The following is a 20,273-nucleotide window of genomic DNA, read 5'->3' on the forward strand; positions in this document are numbered from 1 at the left end:
TTTTGTAGCTCCTGTACAAGTTGTATGGAGATCGATGTCTAAATCACGAAAATTAATTTTGTTCCACGGATTTACCATCAGATATTATATACTATATAGCTAGCTAACAGCTATCCAGTTATGTTTCCGCAATTTGGCAATAGACGGATACTTTTACGTCACAAAATTGCATTAAAATGGGTAACTGCCACTAGTCAACGGGGAAAGAAGTGGGGCTTGTACTTTAAAATTTGTGTAATTTAATTTTATATAAATCACTATTAGCTACAAGAGGCTGCAACTCGGTTTCTGGTAATTCATTAAGCAACTGCATGAAACACTTATACTCAGGAGTCCCAGCGGCGGAGGAAGTAGTTGATATGAGGGGGAGCTCCGCTGAGCTGACCCAGACTTATTTCTATAGTTTGGTAAGGTGAGACCAAAAAAAAAAAAAAAAAAAGGTCACAACCAATTGACAAGAGCTTTCCACCTCACCAGCTACCATTTCTAGCTGATAAACTACATAAAAATCCTTACATAGCTCGCTACACACTGACTACTTTATTAGAGTGACTGCTCTATTAGAGTATCTCGATCTTTATCACGGTTTTCAGCCCCACTCCAAGAAAGATAATTTCGGTGTGATATCATTCTGAGGGGGGGCTAAGCCCCCCCTCAGCAGATAGAGGGGGGCTTTAGCCCCCTAGCCCCCCCCTTTCCGCCGCCTATGCTCAGGACATAGAACAGAACTCGAGAAAGCGATTGTCATGATCACAACTGAAACAACACTTCAGTAAGAAAGAATGATCTCTTGTAGGCCTACGTAGATTAGTCGATTTTCAAACTACTTGTTTTAACTTGAAATCCTTGTGCATGCCCACGCCAATTATCAGTCGTAACTCGCCCAGCAAGGATCAAATTAACCTGCACTACTTAAATATTACTCTCTTCGTAGCTCATAACGTGCAAGGCCTTAGAAAAATAAGACACAACAAACCTGAGATGAGTAAACTCGAGCTCCAATGACATGCGTACGTTATTTCGAAAGCGCATTTGGCGAGGTGATTTTACCCGTGATGTAAGTAGACTTGTGTGTTGCTATATGACTTGTGTGTGTAATCTGCAGGGCTGATCTGCTCCATTAGTAATTTACCGCTGGTCGTTTCCGTTCCCGCTTTCCGTGTCCGTTCCCGTTCCCGTATCCGCTTTCCTATAATTCCACTTACCCGTGCTAACCACGGTTAAGCTATTAACCTTCATTTGTATAATTACTTATTTATTTATGATGTAATTTTAACCACATTTCGTATAATCTTTATAGTCCAGCGCCTAAGCCAAATATTCGTTCACTTTTGATAAAAGCCGGCACCAATTTTTTTACAGAGTATATGGAGCGTGCACTAAGTGTTTTAAGAAGGGGAGGCACGTAAAAAGTCCTCAGGAACACCCCTTTTTGCACCCTGACAAGAAAACTATTTGTTACTATTAAAAATCAATCATGTTTCTATCAAGTTAACTGCTGGGCCTAGTATCATAGTAGTACAAAGCATACAGCTGGAACATAGCTAATAGCTTATTATTATTATTATTATTGTTAATTAATTAGCAAAGCCAACTAGGGGCAACACGCTAATGAGCATTACAATCACATATTATATTACTTACAGCATTCTTAAATGTTTCAAGATCTATTGTGTCGATGTTAGGAATTTGAAGGGAGTTCCATTGAAATAATTGTTCGAGGGAGGAAGGAGTATTTGTATACATCAACTCTTGTTTGCAATTGAGTTAGCTTGAGAGGATGTTGAGCATGGGTGGAGGACACTGGAGTTGGTGACAGTAAGCAATGGTCAGGTATTGCTAGTAAGTTCCTGACAATCTTGAATAGGAAGGTGAGTCTAGCAATTGTTCTTCTGTTTTGAAGTGTAGGCCATTCAAGACTGGTTAACATGTCTGTGATGCTATCATGGTTTTGGTTAGATCTGTGCCAGGGTTTGTTCAAAACAAAACGAGCAGTGCAGTATTGAATCATTTCTAGTTTACTAATACTAGTGTGATGATAAGGGTCCCAGATGGCTGAACAGTATTCTAATGATGGTAAGAGCAATTGTTTGTAGACGTGTTCTTTAATTTCTGATGGTGCATTGTGGAGATTTCTTTTTAAGAATCCAAGGAGTCGATTTGCCTTGTTACAGATGTAATTGATGTGAGGATCCCATGATAGTTTGTGGTCTATTAGTAATCTATAAAAAAAAAATAGTTTTCTCACCTAGGCAGTAAACAAAATCACTAAAATTTCCATTTGCAGGGATTCTGTTAAAGTTTTGGACCTTCAATGCTGATGATTGTGTAGTACTATGTACAAGAATCATCCTGATGTGTATCGTTTCTTTATTAAAGGGGTATAACAAAAGTTATTTAATGCTAAAGTCACAGGTGAATATCTCAACAGAAAACCATGAACTATAGCAGTTCAATTATCAAGCACATAGCTTGAACAAAAGGTCCCTTGTCCTTATACTGGGCACCATATGAAAGGTAATTAAATTTCTAGTTTAATGAAGGCAGTTGCAAGTTGTTTCAACATCTTGTTCTCAAGTTACAGTGCTTTTGAATTCAATTCAGTGTTATATAGTATAAGCAAGAAAAGCACAAGGATGTGTCATAAGGTACTTCTTAGTGCTCAAAATCTCACTTCATTCGTGGAACCCAGCTCCTTTATGTTTATTTTGAGCATTATCACAACACTAAGAAATACCTTAATACTCATCTGTGTGCTTTTCTTGCTTATGCTATATTACACTGAATTGAAAGCGCTGTAACTTGAGAACAAGATGTTGAAACAACTTGCAACTGCCTTCACTGATTAAACTAGAAATTTAATTACCTTTCATATGGTGCCCAGCAAAAGGACAAGGGACCTTTTGTTCAAGCTCTGTACTTGATAATTGAACTGCTGTAGTTCATGGTTTTCAGTTGAGATATTCACCTGTGACTTTAGCATTAAATAACTTTTGTTATACCCCTTTAATAAAGAAACAATACACATCAGGATGATCCTTGTACATAGTACTACACAATCATCAGCATTGAAGGTCCAAAACTTTAACAGAATCCCTGCAAATGGAAATTTTAGTGATTTTGTTTACTGCCTAGGTGAGAAAACTATTTGTTTTTTTGTAGATTACTAATAGGCTATTATGTTCCAGCTGTATGCTTTGTACTACTATGATACTAGGCCCAGCAGTTAACTTGATAGAAACATAATTGATTTTTAATAGTAACAAATGGTTTTCTTGTCAGGGTGCAAAAAGGGGTGTTCCTGAGGACTTTTTACATGCCTCCCCTTCTTAAAACACTTAGTGCACGCTCCATATACTCTGTAAAAAAATGGTGCTTTTATCAAAAAGTGAACAATTATGCCAATTTTAAGGGCTTATGTACTGCACTATTAGTAGCTACTTGCAATTGGTTGTATAATTAGTGATTATTGTACAGAACTCAAAGTGAGTGTAAAAGTACAAATTAATTATAAAGATTACTTAAACTGTTCTTGAATTGAGACAAGGATTCTGACATCACTACAACACTTGGTAACCTGTTCCGCATAGTCTCGCGTGGCCAGACTGCTTTTTTTCCCTTTTTTGAGTGATGGTCGGTGGAACAGTCAGTCAGTAAGTCATTAGGTCTAAGTCCCTGAAATTAGGTTAGGTAATCCTAAGGCTGCAGCACATGCTGCTGTCAGACCTTCAGTGCTAGTCACTGTAAAGTGCTAATAATAAATACTTTAGGTTTAAGGAAGAAAATCCATCCCTCCTGGAGGAAGACTGAGTGTGGCCCCGACTAGACATTGGGTGACCTGCAGTTCGAATCCTGGGGTTGGAGGGATTTTTTTCCTTACTTTGGCCCCTTTTCTGTTACACCTTTTCAGTCAGTCAGTAAGTCATTAGGTCTAAGTCCCTGAAATTAGGTTAGGTAATCCTAAGGCTGCAGCACATGTTGCTGTCAGACCTTCAGTGCTGGTCACTGTAAAGTGCTAATAATGAACGACCATCACTCAAAAAAAAGGGAAAAAAAAAGCGGTCTGGCTCCGCCGACCATCACTCAAAAAAGGGGGAAAAAGCGGTCTGGCCATGCGAGACTATGTTCCGCATAGCTACAAATAGTTGATGGAAAAAATGAATGTTTATATGAGTCAACCCTGGTAGCTGGCTGAATGAATCTATGAGGATGGCCTCGGGAGATGTTGTTTAAGTTGGAGTAAGTTAATGGTAAATTATGCTGGATATAAATAAGACATAGTCTAGTGCCCAGCCGGGCTCATGCTATTAGCGCGAGCCCTGCTGGGCACGAGTTTTATCTGGTGTCTTTCGATTGTGGTATTACTTACACGTGGGTAATGGCAGACTTCAATGACAGTGAGTTATTTTCTGTATTTGAGAAAGGAGAGCCCTCGAAAGCGGCAAAGAAAAAAGGCGCACCACCGCTAAAACGAAAAAAGGCGGCACAATCAACTCCAAGTGATTCACCAGGAAACAGCACATGCAGCAAAAGAGCGAAGAAAAGTTCTGAAAGCGCTACAAAACCGAAACCAGAAGTAGTCGTAATAAACGACACATCTGATGAAGAGCCTACAGTAAAGAGGTCCACACAACTAATAAGTGAGAACGTCGTACCACAAGAGAGCACAGATGGGTGAGCGTTATTAAGAATATGCAACGAAACTTAATTAGGCAGTATAAATAAATTCTCTGCTTCCGTCCTCCTCTCAAGCTATTTGTGGGCCAGAGGTCCATTTCCATTGTAACAGCTTATTTGCCTAGGCACAATCATAGCAAACTGCCTAAAATTTTAGTGGTAGGAATAACTGCAATCAAACTCTGGAATTCTCTACCTCAGCGCGTAATTGACTCTAAGGACATTGATCAATTGGCTGGTATAGCAACAATAATCAATTGATCAAATAATTGTAATTTGTGTATTGTGATCTGCTCATCATACTCTTCAGAGGCCTGCACAGTAATGATATAACAATAAAACATGATTGTAAATTTGTGCCAACTTGATAGCTCATTGACACGTGAGATGACCTTGGAACTGACAACCTTATGAAATCTGTTTTACTGAGCTTGTGGAGTTTGCAAGAAAAACTGTGAAATATTCTCGTGGTCTATGATCCTCCTAGCTTTTATGATACATGTAGGTAGTGTTTCCTTAACACATCAGAACCATACTTGCATAGCCAACATGTTAGGTTTATTAGGTTACCTGAAAGTCAGAGGAGGTTGGTCACGCGTCAATCCTATGACGTGAAATTATGCAACGAAGCATTGTCCTATGTGTTAAGGCTTGTTTAGAAGCTAGGAAAGCAGCGCATTATACTGAGAAGGCTTGTAATATCACCGGGACGCTCTGGTACGGATATACAATCGGTCCTTTAGAATATTAAGAGGTGTGAAGGTTGAATTAGTTCAACCTTCCTTTGAGATCACGAGATGAATGATGACGCGTGACCAACCTCCTCTGCCTGAAAGTGTTTTATACAAGCCATAAATATGTGCTCATTACAGACCCACCCCTGTTCCTAATAAAGAGACAACAACAGATCCGGTGGATGCTACAGAAGCTGAACAGGTTGCAGAGAAAGTTGCTCCATTGTTTGCCAGACCAGCCACTGTAGTGACTATTGACAATGAAGCATGTACCCATCAGGTTTGTGTTCGTGAGTGTTATAACTAGAATAAGACCTGGATACCTTTGGACCAACTGATAGTCTTGATTATCAAGTTGTCCATGTCATTTTATGCACATGTATTCCCTTACTAAGGCAGTGTCCTTGAATATTTTTAAGTGTTTTCTTTAACAAGTTCCACTGTAGTGCTGTGTTAGCTTATTCAGTAAGTGAAGTCTACCAGACTTGATTTATAGACTTGGTAATGCAAAGTTTATTACATGGAAGTTTGTAATCCTTTTTTGGCCACACTTGTACCAGTACCTGCTTTTGTGCATATATGAACTTATTGTATATTACGTACATCATTCTTACTGCATCTCATCATTCCACAGGTAGCCATTCCTCCAGGGTTTGACTATAAACCACTAGTAAAACCAGCTGGTCCACCTGCTAAAGTATGTACATGCGTATGTGATCACTGTAACAGTACTACAGTCTCATTTATGTTAATTGTTAAATTTTGGGACCACCATAGTATTGTGATCCAACTGTTGTAGCAAGTGATCAGTTTTGCCATGTGTTGTTCATAATTGGGGGTATGCATACACATGTTATATGGGCACGCATGCCAACATTAGGTGGGGTAACTTAAGTCTTACAGCCTAAAACTACACAATGATTGAAGTCTTTTCATTGGGCTACTTGGAGAAGGTTACTGTAACTACAGCAGCTTACTTGTTAGGAAGTGATGAACAACAGCGAGATCCGTGTTTAATTTCGATTGTGTTTTCACTCGTGTGAGTCATATATGCCTGATAGAAATTTTTATAATGAAACAAACGTGACTTGTTGCAAGCAGCCACCATCGAGTTATGGATCATTTTATAAAGGTGTGTAAAGGGTTTGTGTGTTTCCTTACTGAAAAGTTATTAACATGACTAGTTTTGGCCTCACTGTTTGATGTCCTAGGTATCATTTTAATCCTTGTCACATCATAAAGGAGAGTGACATAAATTGCTTAGCCATAGGATGGACACTTTGAAAGTTATCATACTTTGTGCAAGGCAAGGCATCCGTATTTTATTAATTTAAATCCTTATTCAGGTTTAAGGGTTAATGGCTGAGGTTCCACTGTACATATCTACAGTATCAGTGATGTTTGGCCTTAGTTAAGACTGTACAGTTATTTTATCAAGTACTTTCTAAAATATATCTGACTATTGCTAGTCACTCACAGCTAGTAATGTGTAATAAATCATGATGTAGTGATCAGTGTTGTACCATAAACATTTCTTGTTGTCTGTTCACAGGAATATCCATTTGTGCTGGATCCATTCCAGAAGGAAGCCATTAATTGTGTGGAGAATAAACAGTCAGTGTTAGTGTCTGCCCACACCTCAGCTGGAAAGACTGCAGTAGCAGAGTAAGCTAAGTGTACTGTGGAACCTGTGTGTAGTGTGTGAACCTGAGCAACCACTCTCAATGAGTTGGCTTTTCAATTCTGAGGTTTATATGGTAACCCAACATTTTAAACAGACACTTACTTGGTCTACTTGGTGTGATTCCAACTACAGCATATTCTATGGGGGTCTTTTATCTGTGCTACTGTATGTTGGTACAAGTAGATATGATGGAATTCAGTATTTGTTCTGTGAGTTGTATATCATTCAGTCATTACAATTGTAGGTATGCGATTGCTTTATCATTGAGGGATACCCAGAGAGTCATCTATACCACTCCTATTAAGGTTAGGGGGACAACTATACAAACATTATGAGTGTGTTTGTGTACATCTACGGTTGAGACAGGTTGATTACACTGAATGGTTTATAGGCCCTTAGCAACCAGAAGTATCGTGAAATGTACGAACAGTTCCAAGATGTTGGACTGATGACAGGTGATGTTGCTATTAACCCTAGTGCCTCTTGTCTTGTTATGACAACCGAGGTGAGTGTTAGTGAACAATGAAATAACACACACACACACACACACACACACACACACACACACACACACACACACACACACACACACACACACACACACACACACACACACACACACACACACACACACACACACACACACACACACACACACACACCACTTAATATCTGTGCAACTAACTGTATTTTGATTTTTTTTTGATTTTTTTTTTACTTTTCTATGCACAGATTTTGAGATCAATGTTGTATCGTGGATCAGAGGTATGTCTGGTAGTGTAATTTTGCTATTAATATAGTTTGAAAATAGTATGTGAGCAATGCTTTGAAGTTTGACTAAAATAGAAGTTTCTGATTCACAAAAAGAGTCTCTTGGTGCAATGGTACTAAGAGACTCATGTTTAACTGCACTGGTTAATTAGTTATCACTATGCACACAAGAATTTATTGTTTACCACTGAAATATTGTGAACAAAACGAAAGCACAACCAACTCAGTAGCTAGCTAGTGTTGTTCACCACCCGGTTATAACGGTGAGTTAACTGCAGTACCAAGGCAGATAGCTATTGGTGTCTTACTTTTCTAGAAAATGGGCTACATGGCTACATTGCCGTGACAAGTGGTATTTTAATGTTGCTAGGTTTATGACACCCACTTTCACTTTTTGTACATGAGTAGTGTGAAGCGATAACTGCTCGAGTCTTATTCATGGTAGTTGTGTGGATACTTGTCTGGTATGCGTTTCGTCCTTACTTAAACTGATGCAATACTTGTTGATGCCACTAAAGTATCACCAGTCCCACAGTAAAACATCTGGCTCCGTGTTCAAAAGGCAGGTACTTCAGATTTCCTGTACAGCGCTTTCATAAACTCTTCACTGATTTAGCAAAGCTGAGTGGCACAAGCAAGAGTATATAAAAAAAACAAAAGTGTGTCAAATAGTGTATTTAACCTGTGATTAATGATTGCATAAAATAACACGAATATTTCAGTAATATTGTTCATTTATGCGAAATGGTAATGGTAATTTGAAATGCGTATGTGGCAATGGGTCTTTGTTCGCCAGTTTTCCGTGTTATTCAACCAAGTATTCAACAGTTATTGTACCAGGAAGGTATAGTAAGGACCCCAGCTTGCTAAAAAAATACAGTTGGACAAACAAGCATGCTGTCACGCCTTCAAGGATCCGCCTGGCAGTGCCAGAACTTTAACATCAGCCATATTCCTTTAACGCTATCATGTGTTCACTTGGTTTAGTGGCGGAATTGGGCTAAATACTGCAACCTTTAATTCGCAGTATAAACGAACAATTACTGAAATATCCACGTAATCAAAGTTGCTACAGACTTTAGAAAAAAAATTATTCAACAGAATTTTCTACTGCCTGCCTGCCTGCCTCTCTGCCTGACACCTTCAGTCAAGCGTAGCAGAAAAGTGGCTACAGCTACAGCCCTAATTTTTTCACAGAAACGTTTCTAGTTCGCTTAAGAAAAAACCTTTGGTATATTGATAAGCATACAATGCTTGCGCTATTGTCTTACCTTTTATCCTTCTTTACCATGGCTATCAGTCAAGGTTCTACCGCTGAGTGTTAATAGACTACAGTACGGCTTCCATACCAGTATATATTGCATCGAACTATTCGAATACACGTGGTTGCCGGTTGCACCAAAAACACACGTACATGACTTGCTGTTGATATCGATCAGAGAGAGCAACTCACAGCGAACTATATAGCAATGTGTAAGTCAATAAAATAGTTTATTTAGTAACACTGTTAAACCGAGTCGGGTCATCCAGGTCCTGCTTTACAGATTATTCGGGTCTGACCCCACGTGCTAAATTAAATGTGGACGTGTTACTACATGTCATAGCGTAGCTCTGCTTCTTTCGTGAGCCACGCCCACTTATGTAAATTACTGTCTGTAGACATATGGTAGCCACGCCCATTCATCAGTCTGTAGGTATGCACGAATCCATGTCCATTATTGTCTGCAGGCTTATGTAGAACCACGCCCACTGATCAGTTGTTATTGTATGAGTCATAATCTAGTATAACAGTGCTGTGAGTAACTCAGCAGATATTTAGTGGTCATGAGCTTGCAAAAAAACTTCACAAACAAGTATAAGAAAAAAAATTTAAATTAGATTAGGGACAATGCAATGCTGCAATAAAAAGTACTGAAACAAGCTGGATCGGAGTAGTACGTAATGTCCAAATACTGTAAAACAATAAGAAGTGAATATCCCTACTGTGCATTGAGTGTAGCACAGTAGGGATATTCACTTATTGTTTTACAGTATTTGGACATCACGTACTACTCCGATCCAGCTTGTTTCAGTACTTTTTATTGTAGCATTATACACTGTCCCTAATCTATTCCAATTTTTTTCTTATACTTGTTAAAAAGCATAGAGCTAACACTGAAAATCATTAAGTTTCCAAGATGAAAATTTCACAGAAAGCCAAGCAACCACGAGATCCATGAAAATTATTTCCCTTGAAAATTTGTACATATACAGTAGATGGCATTACAATGACATTTTAGAGTGTATTACTGGATACACTACATCATATCATACAGGTGATGAGAGAAGTTGGTTGGGTGGTATTTGATGAGATCCACTACATGAGGGATAATGGTATACACACCACTACCACCCGTAAACTATCGATTATGGGTTTGTATTTTATACAGAGCGAGGTGTAGTGTGGGAAGAGACAATCATCTTGTTGCCGGATAATGTCCACTATGTGTTCCTGTCAGCCACCATACCTAATGCCATAGAGTTTGCTAAGTGGATATGTCACCTGCATAAACAGGTCATCCATTGATGCCAATAATTTTGTTCACAATTCATGTGTACTCTCTACCCCACTACAGCCATGTCACATAGTCTACACTGATTATCGTCCTGTACCATTACAACACTACCTGTTCCCTGCTGGAGCTGATGGTTTATATCTGGTAGTGGATGAGAAGGTACTGTGTGTCTGTCAGCTACACTGTATTTAACCCAGTTGAATTTGACCACCACAATTATGTAATTTATTCACATTAAAATTTGGTCAAGCGTCCTTTCTTTTGAATTATGTCTGTCATTCCAGGAGTATGTTATTTTGCGACTCCTTTGAGTACATATTCTCTTGTTTGTATGTGTTGTGTGTTGTTCACTTATCAGGGTAACTTTAGAGAGGCTAACTTTCAGAAGGCGATGGACAAGTTGAATGATGGAGGACAGCCAGAGACCAAAGGAAGAAAAGGAGGCAGTAAAGGTAACTGACCAATCCTTTCTAGTACTCTGTATCTCTACGTATTTCAGCTTCATGCAAGCTCTGGTACATACAATTAGAATCCTGTTAATGTGGACACTTGAAACAAGGACAATCCATGCATACACTAGAAGAAGTTGCCCTTTTCTGGATAACCAGGACACTTACCGTTACATTTGCTATCATCTCAACAACAACCCACCTAGCATGCGTTTTGAGAAAGAAGAAGTTAAAATTTCGTAATAAAATTATGCATGTCATTACTCAGAGATGCAATACTCAAACTAGACACCATCTTATTTGCTTGCTTGCGAAGAATTTGAAAATCTGTGTTTCATTTCTGACTGTAACCCCGATGGTATGCATGTCACATGTGTTTGTTTACATTCAATGCAGTAGACATAAACAAAGTTATCATCATTTCTTCAATAAAAACTGCTTTCATATGCATTTGCTCAAGTGACTATAATGCTAAAACTATACCTTGGTGATGTACCAATCCGTGCTGAACATTTTAAGCCAAATCTCAATGCTGTAGACGGAAGTGATAGCTGCAAATGAAAGTGCCTACATTTTCAGTGTAGTTTCTGTACAAATTGATTGGCTTGCTCTTCCTACTGCCTAGCACTGTAATTCCAAACCTACTCAACATAATAGGCTAAAACTTGCATTCCTTGGACAGTGGACACTAGAGATAATCAGAATTTAAAAAAGAACATCCTTAAGTTGTGCAAACTAGACAGGTTTTTTTGTTGAGACAGTCACTTTTAGTTACTTCTTCGTGCAGGTCCATCAAGTTGTTTCAAGGTAGTTAAGATGATAATGGAGCGTAACCTTCAGCCAGTGATTGTGTTCAGCTTCAGTAGGAGAGACTGTGAGGCATATGCTCTACAAATGTCTAAATTGGACTTTAACTCTGGTAAGTGGACTATGTAGTCTGTGTGTGTGTGTCATTTATTATTGTTCATGAATTTACATCTTATGAACGTATTTCAGCTGATGAGAAGAAACTGGTTGAACAGGTTTTCACTAATGCCATCGACTGTCTGTCTGAGGATGACAAGAAACTACCACAGGTAATGTAGTCAATACGTATAATATCTTGTGTGTATAGTGAAGGGTGTCGATGAGATGATCAGGTGGCCACCAAATCAGCTTTTACTATTATAACTAAGGGAATGGCAGGAGAAAAAAAAACATGAAACAAGAAGAGATTGTTTGGATTAAATCAACAACAGATCCCTATTTTGATTAACACATTAACACGGTATTAAAGTAAACAGTCAAAATAGGATTTGGGAGATTATTGGATGTAACCATGTGTTGTCCTTGTCGATTTAATCCAGCATTCCCTTCTTGTTTCATGGGTTTTTTCAGTGATCCCTATTCCTTGATTTAAAAATTTAATATGTCTAATTTGTGTACTTACTTTTATTCTTTTAAATCCACTTATGGATTAGCTAACGTTTTAAAAGAGAATTTTCTACTGCCTTCCTGCCTGATGTACTCAGTCAAACATAGCAGAAAAGTAGCTAGAGAAATTCACCTAATATCAGACGGGTTCACCCCTGACACGCGATTATACAGAGATGCATTACAATATTTCAATACTTTATACATACTCACCTAGGTCAAGGTTGTATGAGTTCCCGGATTCCTCATCTCGTCACAGCAACCTTCCAAAAAATTATCCAATTAATACGTATAATTGAGAAGAAAAAAAACAGTCAATTCATGGACACCTACTGTCCACAAATAAAACTTACATCCAATCAACAGTTTTATATTTGTAAGTTGTAGAGTAACTTATTTACTTTCTAAATATCCCCAGTTTATTTAATCAAATCCTTTTAATCACGAATTACAAATCAAATAAAATGATACATCACTGGAGTAATGATCGCACGATGAATTTAAGTATACGGAAGTATACGGGTGTTTGTTAAAGTATACGGTATACATTTCCCGTAAACATATCTAAAACTACACATACTTAATCATGTTTCCGTATACTTAAATGTATGGTGCGATTATTACTCCAGTGATGTCTCATTTTATTTGATTTGTAATTCGTGATTAAAAGGATTTGATTAAATAAACTAGGGATATTTATAAAGTAAACGAGTTACCCTACCACTTCAAGATTCACATCCAATTTTGGAGCCCATCCGATAATAGGTCAGTTACTCTATACAGTAGTTACGTTCACAGAAACACTTCAAATTCACTTACCTTGTGCAATAAATAAAACAGCCTGGAAGTGATTAAACACCTTTAGAAATTAATTACGCAGAAATTTTGGGGATGAAATAACGTGTGAACGATATAACAGAATGTGACATCATTATTTAATATACATACCTTGAAGTTAACTCGTCAAATAGAGTTATATCATTTTTGTCTCGAAATTTAGAGAACTTTTACGAAACAAAGCACATTTTCTTAATGCTTTTATGAAGCATAATCTTGATACATGTATCTGATGAGCCCTGTTAAGCCCTACTGTTTGCTAGTTTTTGTATTCCAACTAGTGTTGCACCAATAATCAGTTGAATTATTAGTAACAGCCGATATTAGCTAATTTTACAAGTATCGGTATCGGCTACAAAGTGGAAATAATTTTACCGATAAACCGAAACCCACAATCAATCGTTAATGACGGCAGGTGAAAGTAAAGAAGGTGGTGAATGTAGCAGTAAGTGGTTTGCTGTAACTGTTTTGGCTTGTTTGTTTGCACAAGTGTGGTTGCAAGGCTATAATAGGCTGTGTATATTTATCGTCTGCCCACGCAATTAGTTGATCACTCTTCACAAAGTGTCTGGAGTCCCACTAAAAACACTGTTTGATAAGCTGGCTTAGATGTTTTATAACTACTTGGCTACCTTTTCCATGAAAGGGGTTAGTGGCAAAACTGTAGAAAACATTGTAATGAATTACATTATCATTACAAATGCAGCTTATACACATAAACTTTAGGTGATTTTCTGCTCCTCCTCCTCTGTTCTGAAGAATATCAGTAAATATTGGTATATCGGTTACAGGAATAGGCAAATGATCGGTATCGGTAAATGTGGCATATCGGTGCAACACTAATTCCAACTATTGAGACTCATGTGAAATTTCAAGCCAAAAAATGCAATATTTTTAAGCAGCACTTAAAGTGCTTCCCACGTGTACCATGTGCAGTACACATGGTAGGCCACACTTAACTATTTGTGTATCACATATATACTTGTTTACATCTGATTGGATTTTAGTGCCATCTGTCTAACCAGGTGGAGCATGGAAGTAATGTTTTTCTTTCACACACACACACCACACGCACGCACGTACACCACACACCACACACACACACACACACACACACACACACACACACGCACGCACACACACACACACATCACCCACACACACGCACACACATCACCCACACACACCACACACACACACCACACACACACACCACACACACCACACACCACACACACACACCACGCACACACCACCCACACACACCACCCACCCACACACACACACACACACACACACACACACACACACACACACACACACACACACACACACACACACACACACACACACACACACACACACACACACAGTGTTGTATTCACATCCTCTATAGCTAGTCTGTACCACACATCATTCACAAAAACAAAGTCAGAAAGCTGCCAAGAACAGTATTAGAACAGGAAGTACATAATGCCGTAAAGGCTGGTCAACATGAGGCCATTTTTGTGGTCAGACATTGTGGCACTAAACATTTGTTTTAATTTTAACCCTACACTTTAGTCTTTGTGTGACAAGGAAACACTTTGTGAAGAAACGAAATTCACAACAATGAATAATCATTGCTGTGAGAATGCATGTGTATGGTTTCTGGTGTGTGTGTGCTCACAGGAAGAACCCCCATACAAAGACACCACACGCAATCTTCCAAGGGCAAGGCCAGAACCCAGCAATTTTGAGTGTGATGGACTACAATGGAGGTCATGCACACTACTTATTGATCTAATATGATCTTTATTGGTTAGAGATTATCCCAAGTCTGCTTTCATGCGATACTCAACACACACAACATGCCAAGCTAAGGGGTGTGGGGCATGCTCCCCCAGGAAGTTTTTGAAAATAGATGCTCTGAAATGGCATCTGTAGGCTAATTTACATGCAAAGTCTCTTTCTCCTTTTTGTTAACATCAGTGGTAATTTTGTGCTACAACACCTATCTAGTTGATGATACAAAGTGAAAGTTTAGTTCTTTGAGATAGAAAAAAATTAGATTGTAACTGCTAATACATGACATGCATGGTCAGTTATGCCATGCAGATGACTTACTGGAACTTTGAGTAATTTAAAGACAATACAATGGCTTACACAGCAGTGTAATTAGAACAGTGGCTATATTCTGAGTACTGTAGTGTACAGAACTATTTATGGCAAAGAAAACTTAGAAAATTTATAGTGGTTAGCAATCAGTGGAATATAAGAGTTTATTAATAGGTCGTGAACGTGTAGAAAACACTCGCTAAGAGCATGGCTTTACAGTTTTAGCATGAATATATATATGCTCAGTTTTGATCTATAATATGTATATGCTCAGTTATATGCTCATGCATGCAGTTTTGTGTGTGTACTGTCTGTTTCAGTACACACACAAAACTGATCAAATTGCAATGTGATACAGAGTCTCCTACAGTTTACTAGTACCATTTATAGCTGTCAAATTCATGCAAGCTTTGTTATCAAATACATTTGACTGTATTAGTTGTTGTTTTTTACGTGACTGCTCTATTTGAGTATTTTGATCTTGGATAACCCATCCATGTACGTGATCAGAAATAAAACCATCTTTTGTAACAATTAAGGCTTCATCAAAGATTAAGCTATCTCTGGCCTATACTGAGTTTAATAAGAACAAATTTATCATTCACAACAAGGAGCGCAAACCAGGAAGCTAAACTCTTTGATTGCAATCATTTATGACTTTGCATGTGTAATAGTAGGGTCAAAAATTGTGGTTTCGTGACCAACCTCTGGCTAACAAAGTTTGATGGTTTAATATTGTACTTTAGGGTATTTTAAACAAAATGGGCTCCCACGCCGCTTTTTAAAGTCCGGGGAAAGTTCAGTAGAACCAAAAGTCCAAAATAGCTACTAACTGACATGCGCAAAAATAAAAATAATGATAAAAATTCAAATAAAGGTTCTTTTAAAACTAATTTGGGGTCAAGCAATCCATTTCTGATGTTATTTTTGTGATTGGATGTTCTGTTAATGTAAACTTTTAAGAATTTTGCTCAATAATATGTAATTATAAACAGTGTGTTAAGTCTAATTCAAGGTTCATCCAATGACTCCAACTCATTTGTGACCGGATTTGCGAAAAGGTACCTTTTTCACACATTTGACATACCAGCAAACAAAATAATGTAACACTTGACTCCTTATACCAATTAACTTGTTCTTAGTATCAAAATGTAGCCAGATACTGTGGCTGCATTCATTGAAAATTTCAAGCAATTATATGCAATGATCAAAAAGTTATGAAGCTTTGAAGTCCAAAAAATGGGTCAAATTTTGTGTGTGAAAAAGGTACCTTTTCGCAAATCCGGTCACATTTGATGATTCAGATTCAGTATCAAAATCAGATTCAGATTCAGATGCAGCTTCAGATTCAGCTCTGAATTGGCAAAGTCATAGCCATCCTGTCACACTGATGGGACTGGAAGTGAAATTGGAAGGGCAGGTTTGTGTGGCGCACTGGCCATTCACCAATTCCCAAACATGACCTATAGGAGAGGGATGTCTTCTCAGGTCAGGGTGGCACTGAACATAGGCTAAAAAGTTGGCACATTTGATATGCTGCTCAAGATTGTCATCATCAGGAAGCAAACGCACTGAAGATTTTTTCTTTAGGCTTTTCCATTTGGTTGCACAGGCTAGATTCAGAGAGGAATTTTGTGTGTCTCCATAGATGTAGCGGATAACAAAGGACTTAAGGTCATTCAAGACATCATCACTCAGCAGAAGGCCTTCTCTACACTTTGAGATGAGGCTACCGGCCTCAGTACTTTTTGACAATTTCTCATAGAGGGATATCTTGCTGTGCCCAGAAAAACAGCTGTTGGCATCACAGCCAGACAAGACACAAAAAGGTATAAGAGATTTGGCAAAATATTCAGTACACATGCCTCTGCAGAAAAAAATTTGCTTCTTAGAGGTATTATAATACCTGGAATGTCATGTGAAATGGCTGCAGCCTGAATGTATACATCTGTGTCTTCTGCATCGCTTACTATGAGATTGCTATAACCAGGTGATATCGATCTTAGAGCTGCATAGACAGATAGCATAATTGTGTCAGCCCCACCCTGGCTAAAACTCAGGCTTTCTTTGGTGTCACCAGTTGACAGACTCACTCAGTCCTCACCCACTGAGTAGACTAGTTCCTGACTGATAGACTTAGACAGTTTTGAGAGCTGATGAGTTTTGATTAGAGCCTGGAGGCATTTCTTGTTGCCAGCAGTGCAGAGAATTGTCTTGAATTGCAGACCATGGGAAATAGATCAGCTGGCTTCATATATACATTGGGTATGGGACCTTGACCCTGAATGCGCAATTCACGCTTATCTTTGATCAGTGGACTCAGCATAGTCATGGGGATCATTGATGCAGATGATGGTGGTAATACTGACATGCTGTGCCAGGATCACAGACCCTATTTTGTTGGTGTAGTCACCCCAAGTGTGTGGAGGCCCATCACTCTTGACACATAGGTGATGCTAGGCACTACGTCTTGTCCACTAATGCTGTGTAGGAGTTGACATCAAGAGGCAGTAATGCTAACTTCTGCAGAAGTTTGCTCTTTTGAGTCTTTCTGAAAGTACCATTGGAATTGGACAGTGTTAGGTATTCTTCAGATATACGATGTTTCATGAGCTCAGGTAGAAACAGTAGACCATTGACATCAACACGGATGCTAGTATCCTGCTATCCATTTCTCCTTGTTTTATTTTTAGTGTGTTTTCAGAGACTTTTCTTGATGGAATCCCTGCAAAGGTGAGATGTGAATTACGTTTTATGCAATCATGGATGGATTTTTCTTTAGAGTAGATGTGTTCATCCATGAAAATTTTTATCGGCTGGGTCTCCCCATCTTGCTTGGCCTTCTTGAAGTCTGAAATGAGCTCAGGTGTAGCTGGAATAGCTAATTGTGAGGTTCTTAGAGCAGGCAATGCCGGATCAAATGGAAAGCAATATTAAAGCATGATGTTAGATCTTGTACAGCTTGCCCATCTCTGTGCATACGTGCTGGAGTATATTCCTCGTGCTTTTGAGAGAGTTACTTTCTATTCACCTGAGCAGCTTGAATTCAACCAATGTTGTTGACAATTTTTTGGCATCAGCCATTAATTGCTTCTCATTGCAAAGAATTGACAGTCAGCTAGTTTTAGTCAGCTAACTCTGCCAAGGGGGCCGTGTACTGTCAAGAGGGATACTATTATTGACTGTGGAGCTGAAAGAACAAGGCTTAATCACTGTAAACAGCTAGCTAATTGTTTGTTCCGGTAGCTACCAAACTTAAATTTCTAGGTTATAGGAACATCCAATCACAAAAATAACATCAGAAATGGATTCCTTGACCCCAAATTAGTCTAAAAGGAACCTTTATTTGAATTTTTATCATTATTTTATTTTTGCGCATGTCAGCTAGTAGCCATTTTAGACTTTTGGCTCTACTGAACTTTCCCCGGACTTTAAAAAGCGGCGTGGGAGCTCATTTTGTTTAAAATACCCTAAAGTACAATATTAAACCATCAAACTTTGTTAGCCAGAGGTTGGTCACGAAACCACAGTTTTTGACCCTACTATAATGGTGTTTTGATGGGCTGTTTCTTCATTCAAAAATGAAATCAAAAATAGGCCATAGACACATACAATGATCCATAAAACAAGCCTTGCTACTTATTATCCCAGGATTCTCCTTGTAATTTTGCTATACCTGTAAAACAATATTATGAATGAAAAAACAGCAAATTTCAGTTTTGTCACAAATACACTTACTGACTTCTTTTCACTTAATACTTACTAGTGGACCTATACTCATTGCAAATAACCACCAGCGAGTTGTAGAATGCTACACCTGTAGTTTTTACAGTAGGCGTGTGTTCTATTAGGATTTTTCCAAAAAAACATGGACAGTCCCTACTATGACATGAGAAGGTGTACAAGTTATTAATACTGTCACCTGCTTATGTTCATTAATTATATTGACCATACTGTAGCTGGAGTTCACCATGTTCAGTTATTGTATACATGTACCTCACTAGGTGGAGCATGTACTACCACTACTAAAGAGAGGTATTGGTATCCATCATTCTGGACTACTACCCATACTGAAGGAGACTATTGAGATATTGTTCTCAGAGGGACTTATTAAGGTGAGCTTCCTAACCTCTGTGTTGTATTGTGCTGTTTGTCCAGAGCTTGCTACATGGTACTTCTGTTAAGAGCCTGTTTTAGCCATTTTTATGAGTAAGGTTATTGGCTTGCTTGACTACCAGAGTTAATTCTCATATACAATGTGCATAAGTTCATTCACAAGCATTGTACCACCTGTTTCAAAAATGTATACTCCAATAGAATTCACACCTACATAACAGTCACTACTGTGGTCATGTTCTCTAACATGTTTTCTTCTTTTCTCTTCCACAGGCATTGTTTGCTACAGAAACATTTGCTCTCGGTCTCAATATGCCAGCTCGTACTGTTGTCTTCACAAACACACAAAAGTTTGATGGGAAGGAATTCCGCACTGTGAGTTATACTGTTGTGATGATTTTACTACTACAATTAGGCATTATTATATTCCTGGCATATGACTGTGAACTTTCTAGATCACATCTGGAGAGTACATTCAGATGAGTGGGCGTGCAGGTAGGCGTGGTATTGACGAGCGAGGCATGGTGATGATGATGGTGGACCAGAAACTGGACTGTGCTGCTGGCAAGAACCTCCTCAAGGTGAGGGAGGCTATATCAATACACCTGTCACCTCCTAAGAAAATATGTGTAGAGAATTGAATTGATTAACTGATAGAAACAGTTGCTGTGTGGTGCTGTGATGAACTGCTATACTGTATGAACGATTGTGATTAACACTTTACCGGCGTTCTGAGCACCATACAACTTTTTTTCCCTTTTATGCCAGTACTATAATCCTATAAGCAAATCAAATTGGTGAGATACTGTAAGTTAGAAAAAAATTTAAAACAAAAGCCTTCAAGAAGGATGGGATTCGAACCCACATGTGCAGAGCACAGTGGATTAGCAGTCCATCACCTTAACCACTCGGCCACCTTGTCACACTCTCTCATATCTGT

General features: G+C 38.5%; 1 protein-coding gene and 1 non-coding gene across 5 annotated transcripts in view; one reads left to right on the forward strand and one right to left on the reverse strand.

Moving 5' to 3' along the window:
- The first annotated feature begins 4,349 nt into the window (after nt 1-4,349).
- Nucleotides 4,350-20,273, forward strand: part of LOC136255908 (exosome RNA helicase MTR4-like) — a 247,932-nt gene continuing 232,008 nt past the window's right edge. For 2 of the 4 annotated variants that reach the window (XM_066048825.1, XM_066048828.1), the window contains exon 1: nt 4,350-4,674. In XM_066048825.1, the coding sequence (XP_065904897.1) occupies nt 4,379-4,674 (296 nt within the window). In that variant the 5' untranslated portion in view covers nt 4,350-4,378. Of the gene's footprint in view, nt 4,675-5,549; nt 5,692-6,045; nt 6,109-6,963; nt 7,077-7,339; nt 7,401-7,486; nt 7,601-7,827; nt 7,861-10,181; nt 10,240-10,295; nt 10,421-10,481; nt 10,581-10,779; nt 10,874-20,273 lie in introns of those variants that run through there. The other 2 variants (XM_066048826.1, XM_066048829.1) reach the window with 2 other exon arrangements.
- Nucleotides 20,174-20,255, reverse strand: Trnas-gcu (transfer RNA serine (anticodon GCU)). Its single transcript has one exon. It is a non-coding gene; the product is annotated as a tRNA-Ser (tRNA).

The sequence above is a fragment of the Dysidea avara genome, chromosome 5 (genome assembly GCF_963678975.1).
Source record: "Dysidea avara chromosome 5, odDysAvar1.4, whole genome shotgun sequence".
In the NCBI taxonomy this organism is placed as follows: Eukaryota; Metazoa; Porifera; class Demospongiae; order Dictyoceratida; family Dysideidae; genus Dysidea; species Dysidea avara.